At 41.9% G+C, this 8,113-nt stretch overlaps 1 protein-coding gene across 1 annotated transcript; it reads right to left on the reverse strand.

Moving 5' to 3' along the window:
• Positions 1 to 682: 682 nt before the first annotated feature.
• Positions 683 to 2,319, reverse strand: LOC131251280 (LRR receptor-like serine/threonine-protein kinase ER1). The gene has a single exon (XM_058251907.1). The coding sequence runs from the start codon at positions 2,189 to 2,191 to the stop codon at positions 902 to 904; it is 1,290 nt and encodes a 429-aa protein (XP_058107890.1). The 5' UTR covers positions 2,192 to 2,319; the 3' UTR covers positions 683 to 901.
• Between the last annotated feature and the right edge of the window lie 5,794 nt (positions 2,320 to 8,113).

Genomic DNA, 8,113 nt, shown 5'->3' on the forward strand with positions numbered 1-8,113 from the left:
ATATATATAGAGAAAGAATCCCAAACAAAATCGGAAACAAATCCCGCAAATTCGCAGTTTTGCAAAAAATCTGTGCAGAATCTGTTGATGCTATCGAAAACTCATAGATGACATCGCAACTAATCCTTCAATGGCATCGAACACCTGTCGATAGCATTGAACTAATATCTTAACTGTCTAGAGACAAAACATGATTTTTCAGATATTCTCGATAGCATCGAACACTCATCAATGACATCGAAAAGGTGCCCAGTTTGTCCAGCAACCAACCGAAGAAAATCCAGAAAACATTGATGGGATCAAGAACTGTTCGATGTCATTGAATGTGACATCGAACATGCTGTTGACATCGACTGACCCTGTATCTGACTCGATTTAAGACATTGAATACCACAAAGTGGACCAATTTGAACTTAATTATTTTTAGAAATGTTTTTTTTTAAAATGCCATACCACAATGCATATAACGAATGGTGCTCTACCTTATTAGGGTTCGACCAGCTCTACTTGCATTAATACTAAAATGAGTACATTTCACTCATTAGGTGGTCCCTTCCTTTGAATAAAAAGAAAGGACTGTTCAAAAAGAATCGGTAGCAGTGGTCCACGTTCAATGCCCACTTATAGCCCATGTTATGCACCGTTAAACGTCCACACAGTTTACAGGTTGGCACTTGGTTGATGATGGCAATAAAGGATATTCAATAGAAAAAAATAATAATAATAAAAGGCAAATAGATCGGCTGTTGTTCTCTTTAACTATTTTCAAGTGCACCCTCCTTAGAAAGGTGAACCGATGTAATAACATGTAAAATAAAAATAATAACAAATGCCAGAAATCCCCACCAACCCAATAAAAATACCCAATAAAATAATATATGGAGAGTGGGACAGACAAGATTCAACCGTTGATGACGCTGCTTCTGTTGAATATGGAGCACTGATAAGCGGGCCTCCACTGCTGCTCCCCTGCGCTGGCCGGGCAGGCGGTGGGCCCCACCGGTGGGACCATGCAGTTGTAGGATACGCATAGCGACGCTGACAAGGGCAGCGGTGATCCCGCAGGCACGGGAAAACCCGACAGGTAATTGTGCTGCACGTACAGTGTCTTCATGCTCCCGCTGTACACGCTCCTCGCGTACTCCAACGGCACCATTCCTGTGAATCTGTTGTTGTTCAAATAAACGCTCTCCGCCTCAGCCAGGACCGTTGATAGCTCCCCTGACAACCCGTTGTGGCTAAGATCCACCGTAGATCCAACCATCGCCGAATGGCCATCGGGTGGGACGGCTGGGATACCGCCCGTCAGATTATTCCGCTGCAGGAGCACCGAAGTGAGCTTGTACGCGCCACCGTTGCCATTCAAAAACAGGGACTCTGGGATTACCCCGCTGAAGCCGTTCATCCCGAGGTCGAGGAATTCGAGGTCGGGCAGGGACCTTAGATTGTCGAGTGGGCCCCACATTGCGTTATCAGAGGCGGAGAGGTAGCGTAGAGTGGAGGGGAGGTGTGGCAGCCGCCCCGACAAGGCGTTCTTCTTCAGATCGAGGTGGATGAGCTGGCTCAGGATCTCGGGGACTTGCCCTGAGAGACGATTATCGGCCAGGATCAGAACCTTGAGCCCGGGCAATGCGGCGAGGGATGGTGGGATCGAGCCGTGGAGCCGATTGTGGCTGAGATCTAGAGTGTGGAGATTGGGAAGTGTGGAGATTGAATCTGGGATGGGGCCCGATATGAGATTGTTGGTGATGGAGAGTAAGAGCAGGCTATTCAGATTGCTGATGCGGGACGGGATGGGGCCGGTAATGGCTCCGGCGTAGACGATGAGTTGTTCTAAAGCAGAGAGGTCGGCAATGGCAGCAGGGAGAGTCCCGGTAAGGCCAGGAGAGTCGGTGAGGCCGGTTCCAAGAGAAAGAGATGAGATTTGGAGGAATGAGGAAAAAGGAGAAGATCTGCTGCAAATGACACCGGAGAAGGAGAAGCAAGGATTTGGAGAGGAGAAGTCCCAAGTGGAGAAGAAGTGAGAACCAGGTAGGTCAGTGAGAGAGTTGTTTATTTGGAGGAGGGAATTCAGATCGGAGGGGCTGAGGCTGAGAGTAGGAGATTGTTGCTGGGTTGAAGATGAGAGTAGTGGGAGAAAGGAGCATAAGAAGAAGAGTTGTAGAGAGAAAGGGATAGTGGTTTGGGCCATTGGAATTTGGAGTACGAGAATGAATGAAGGAATGAATGTGAGAAAAAGGAGAGGAAAGCTCTACATCTCCCTCTCTCTCTTCCTTGCTCTGTCTGTGAATGGAATTATTGCCGGAGGGAGAGTGTGTGAATGAGGAGTGAGGTGAGGAGCGAGGGATTTTAATTTAATTGCTACAGTCCATGATCAACGGTCGGTTGGCTTCGCCCTGTGGAAGCGGATTGGCTTCGATGACGTCACCAAGTTCCGTGGCTCCTGAGTTATGTGTCCTTTCATTTGGCGAGCTCGTCCAAAGGCTTAAAAAAAAAATAAGATAGATCAAAAGATCAAGTGGACCACACCGTAAAAATAAAAAGGTTGTGGGGTATTGATCGTCTACCGTTGAAATCCTTTTTAGGGTAACAGGCGTTTTGGATAATTATGGTATTTGTTTTTCCTCTTTATCCAGGTCTCGACCTTATGAACTGGTTGGATGGAAAATAAACGCCATGTTTTAACGGTGAGAATCATTGTCCCATTGCTATTTCTGGTGTGCTTCATTTAAGCTTTAGATATAAATCATTTTTGGTACCATGCTTTGAAATAATCTCACATAATGGATGAACAGTATGGATATGATAAATACATCATTTTGGGGCTATATAACTTTCCAATCCTTCAAACCGTCTTGACAACTAAGAAGCTCGAGGAGCGGCCAGATGGCTGAGGTGCGGTACACCAGCCAATCCGCTTCCTCGCCCCGTTGAGAAGCTGGAAGAAAGTGACGTTGGTGGAAGGGAGGAGTGATTGAGAGCAGTGGCCGGTTTGGGAGCGTGGATTTGGAACCCTGGGTTAAAAACCCCATGGATTTACAATCCTCTTAGTGGGTTTGGTACCCCAAATGTAAATTAACTTTAATCCAAAATTACCTATCAATAATTTATTTATAGGGGTTTGAATTTAATTACTAAATCAACTTTAATATCTCTAATTAGTGAGGTATGTAATTTTCAACAAAAAGGTTATGATAAGCCCACTGAAATAAATGCTTTACCTGAAAATGATGAAAATCCAAGTCTCAAATGGGCCACAAGCATAAAATCAGAGTGACTAACTAACGATTTTTAAAATCGTTGATTTACATAGACAATGTTTGGATGGTGTTGATTTACATGGACAATGTTTGGACGGTGCTGATCATCATTAGTGAGCCATGTGCCCAATAGAATGATAGTGTATAGTGACACATGTTTTATTGCAACTATTGAAATGACTTTAAGTGTAATCCAAGCTCTCAGGGTGGATTGCAAACCCTAAAAGAAGGGATTAGAAACCCCCTGGATTTGAAACCCCATGTACTTTGTGCTGCCAAACGACTAGGGGAATTGAAACCCTCTCAACTCCCCTCCAATCCACGGTGCCAAGCGACCCTAATGACAAACCATCCTGCGCTTGCATTGGGACACTTGGGAGTTATTCGGATGGTCCTATCCAACCATCGGCCCTAACGAATACATGTCTAAAATCCTAGGCAAGGCATATTTTCTACATAAATGATCTTGACCATCCATTTGGTGTGGTGGCCATGGATCGTATCCCAAATTGGTGTCATTTGCATAGCTGGCCACGTAACATTTCTTTAGCAAAGTGACGGCCTTGACCTGTCTATTTCGACAGCCCAAGTGTTTCAGGCCACTAATCGTGTCTCTTGTCAGCTTTCCATGCTACATATAAGTAGCTACTCTTGCCCTTGCAATTAGTCATAAGGTTCGATTGACCCTCCAACCGAATGCGTTTATGTCTTTTAGCTTAAATGTCGTTTAGTGACATGCTAGTGAAGGATTAGTGATATTATGCATAGAAGGATCTCTGGAGCCCACGGTAATGACTGTTTGCCATGCACTCTCTAGTCTCTACTGCATCGAATTAAGGTGGCAGCTTCGGTGGATCCATCTGGGTAGATCCCTGACTGTGGGGATACATCCAGGCTGTCCATCTGTTTTTACATCTCATTTTAGCTCATTATTCCAAAAATAAAATACATCCAAATCTCAGGTGGGCCACATCACAGGAAACAGTGGGGATTGACCATTAAAAACTTCTTGTGGGGCACAAGACTTTTCGATCTAGGTGATATTTGTGTGATCCCTTCATCCGGTTCTTTGTGACCTTATCAGCATCTTAGATAGCAAATAAACATTCTGATGGCCTGTAAGAAGTTTTTAATGGTGGGTATTCAATCACCACTGTTTTTTGTGGTGTGGTACACTTAGCATTGAATCTCCTTCATTACGGGATCATGCCTTAAAAGTGATTCGTAAAAACGGATGGACGCGTGGATGTAAGGAAAATACGTTACAATGGGCCCCATAGACAAGGCTCCATCTACGTCAGAGGATCTGGAGATCCACAGCGGATCCTGACTTTAACTTGCTAGACCTGAAAAATGTAGGGATGGATTGCCCACCGTTGCAGGGCTGAATTGGACTCTCCACTTATTTTGTGTAGCTCACAAGCTTCACTCTTTTAATTCTCTCTCTCTCTCCCCCCACCCTCCGTTCTCTTCACATATATTATAAGTAATTGATGACCTACCCTCTGATAAATAAAAAGGCAACATATATTATAAGTAATTGATGACCTACCCTCTGATAAATAAAAAGGCAATAGCAATTGTGATCCAAGAGCATTGAATATTTGAATTTGAAAAGTACATGTGGAGCAATATAAAATTAAATTTGAAAATATTTCCATCATCTATGAAAGTGTGGATGGTCTGGCAACATAGGATTTAGATTTTACTTGTGCAGGATTAGATTTTAGCCTTTTTAAATCACCCCCTCTCTTTATGTTTAGCAGGCATACCGTTGTGTGTAATTTGCACCACACATGCTCTTTCTTTGTGTGTAGCTCGCACTGTTTTCCTCTTGATCTCTCTTGGCACAACTATCCTTTGAGGGTTTAATTAGACTTTTCTCTGTGAGTAGTCCACCTGTCTCTCTCTCTTTTTTCTTTTTTTTAAGTGTGTTACACCTGACCTACCCATTAATATACAACTAGGTGAGAGTAGTTATGACCCAAGACTAATGAATATTTGAATTTGGATAAATACATAGGAAGCAATATAAAATTAAATTTGATAATATTTCATTCTTATGTGAAAGTATGGATGGTTTGTCTACATAGGATTTAGATTTTACCTGAGTGGGTTTAGATTTTAATGTAGAGCAGGTTGCGGATAGTTTCATGGCTAAGATGGATCACAAAAGGCCCGATTGGAAACGGAGATGATCCGGACCGTCAGAACTTAAAATGGACGTATCTCGCAAATCGGAATAAGTTATCGGATATAAAATATATGATTTTGGGATAGGATGAGTTACTTTAGCTACACCCAATCCCACTATCCTAGGTCGCACAAGTCGGATTTGCAAAATACCATCAGATCAATGGTCATTTCCCTATTTTAATTTCGCTTTTACTATAAATAGTAAATTTTAGTTTGGTTATAACTCTTCATCCGTTGGGCTTTAGGATTTGCGCCTAACATAAAAAGTGATTAAAATAATTAGGAGAACAGCGTGGGGAAACCAAATAGGACACATACTATTTTTGGCCGAAAACCTTGCGCACTAATAGAAATCACAACCGTCTATAAATAATAAGTTTACTATTTATAGTAAGTTGCAAATTTTTAGAGTTTTAGTTGTAGTTTGATTCTGGAATTTTTTTCAATTGCTTAGTATCTCTATTTAAAGAGTTGTGAACTCGTTTATTTAATTCATCAATTTATTTCAAATTTTATAGAATTTATTTTCTATTTTCTTGTTCTTTTTCTCGTAGATTTAAGGAGTATTTGTGAGAAGTCTAGAGAATTTCCATGGATTCGGAAAAATTATCCCTTTGAGGAAAATAGTGCTCGACATCATGTCCTTCCCGGTGTTAGATTTAGTCACATTAATTATCCCTCTCTTCATGTTCAAAGTCCTATAAGCCTTTCTCTTTCTCTTTCTCTCTTCGCATGACTTATATATATATATATATATATATAACTCGATGTATAACCTCCACCTTTTTTTTTTCCTTCATGCCTCTCTTTAAGGGAAAAAATGTTCTACAAATTTTTAGTAGTGGACTGAATCACAAATTAACTGGTTTTTACAAGCAGTCATTACTAAAGGGGTTCCCCATTTGGCTGCTCTTCAAAACAGGGCGCAGCCAAAGATGACCACCCACGCTGCCGTATGAACAAAGATACGGAAGGCATGAGGCGTGGGGTGTGGGGAGCCATTTCTGCCAGTCCATTCCATCATTGCATTGCTGGGTCTACTGTTTCCGCCCCCCTGAGAGGCCAATTCCTCAAATAATTCAGTGGTCAATGCCATCCTTCACGCTTCCCGTGAAAGCCATTCCCATGGGACCATCAAATCATTTCATGTGGGGGGCCAACGGTCCAAATAATTTACTGGTCCAATCCATCAATGTTTTGGTGTTGTAATCATGGGATGGGACTTTTATTTTGACTGGTGGGTCCCACTTCTTCCACCAATGGATGGCTGGGGACCAGACAATTTGGTGGCCCACTGCTACCGTTCACGCATGGATTGAAGGCGATTCCTCGGTGAAAAAGCAGAGAACATAGTTTCAGTAGTGGATCCCACTGTTTCCTCTTATTGGGAGGCCAGGGAACCAAGTAATTGAAGCGTCCATACTATCCGCCATCCCTACTAAACCGGACAGTCCTATCAGCGAATTTGAGCATTGAATTTTTTGGCCGTTGGTAAAAATTTCTTTGTATTTTTTTATTTTTTTATTTTTTATTTTCCATCTAATCTGTATTGCACAGTTTTGGATCTGATCGCATACATCCACGGCCATTAGGTATCCCTATGAAATATCGCCATTAAGGAATAGCATACGCAGCTCTGGGAGAAATTATGGCAATTCCGTAGTCCTGTGGACCATCATGATACTATTATTATTTTGGTATACTTCTTTATTTAATTGTTAAAATTAAAAAAAATAATAAAAATAAAAAAAACCTCTCTCGTTTTATTTCTCGGTCTGCGCCGGCGTAACTGACATAGGTCATGTTTGCTGGCGGCGGAGCTTCGATGCGATCCATCCTATCTATTAGGTAGGCTGCCCACCCTAGAACCCAAAACTCATGATCATTTAAAACTTAGGTAGCCACACAGGGACTGCATTAGTTTTGTGTATAGTCTATTTTAGTGTTTACATAGCTGGTAAGTTTTTTCTTTTTTTTTGGCTTTCTCGTGTGGGGATGTTCCTTGTCTTGCACGGGAACAGGAAAAGGACTTGGAAGGACATCATATAAAGACTTTTGCCCTTGGATTTCTGAAGCTGTGAACACTCGGCAAGGTTCGTAAACAAATGCAGGCTGCACTTGACGACTGCTCTTTAAACTAGGGTACTTTTCTGTTTTAGGTTGAATTTGCCGTAACGGCCTTTTTCTCCTTGGCTATGCATATGATAGGATTGAGGGAGGCACCATTTTCTGATTGGTTATGCGATATTGTAGGGTTGAAAGAGTCGCCACTATCCAAACAAGCTTGTAATATCTTCAGCTAGCTAGATGCTATAGAACCACTTTGGATTCTATGGACCCGTAAGATTTAACTCCAATGACTCCCACGGTTTGATATGTGATTGTAGATTCCAACGTAAGGAACTCCATGGTGGAAAAAGAAGGGGTTAGGAACATTTTTAACCCACATGTTGTACGGTCTCTACTTTATAAGCATGACTTGTTGATTTTTGAGGGATTTTAGCGGTATCACATTTAGCCCAATTATATGGAGATTTGACTCTCTCCGAACAAGCGATAGTATAAAAGAAAAATGAAGCAGACAAAGATAGAAGGCAAGTAAAAATAAAGTATAGGAATTGCCTCGATATTTGGAATGTGTAGTTGGAGTTGGTTTG

Source organism: Magnolia sinica, chromosome 7 (genome assembly GCF_029962835.1).
Source record: "Magnolia sinica isolate HGM2019 chromosome 7, MsV1, whole genome shotgun sequence".
Taxonomy (NCBI): domain Eukaryota; kingdom Viridiplantae; phylum Streptophyta; class Magnoliopsida; order Magnoliales; family Magnoliaceae; genus Magnolia; species Magnolia sinica.

What these genes read in the sequence shown, in the direction of transcription:
- LOC131251280 (XM_058251907.1), bottom strand. Translation starts at nt 2,191, where the DNA reads ATGGCCCAAACCACTATCCCTTTCTCTCTACAACTCTTCTTCTTATGC.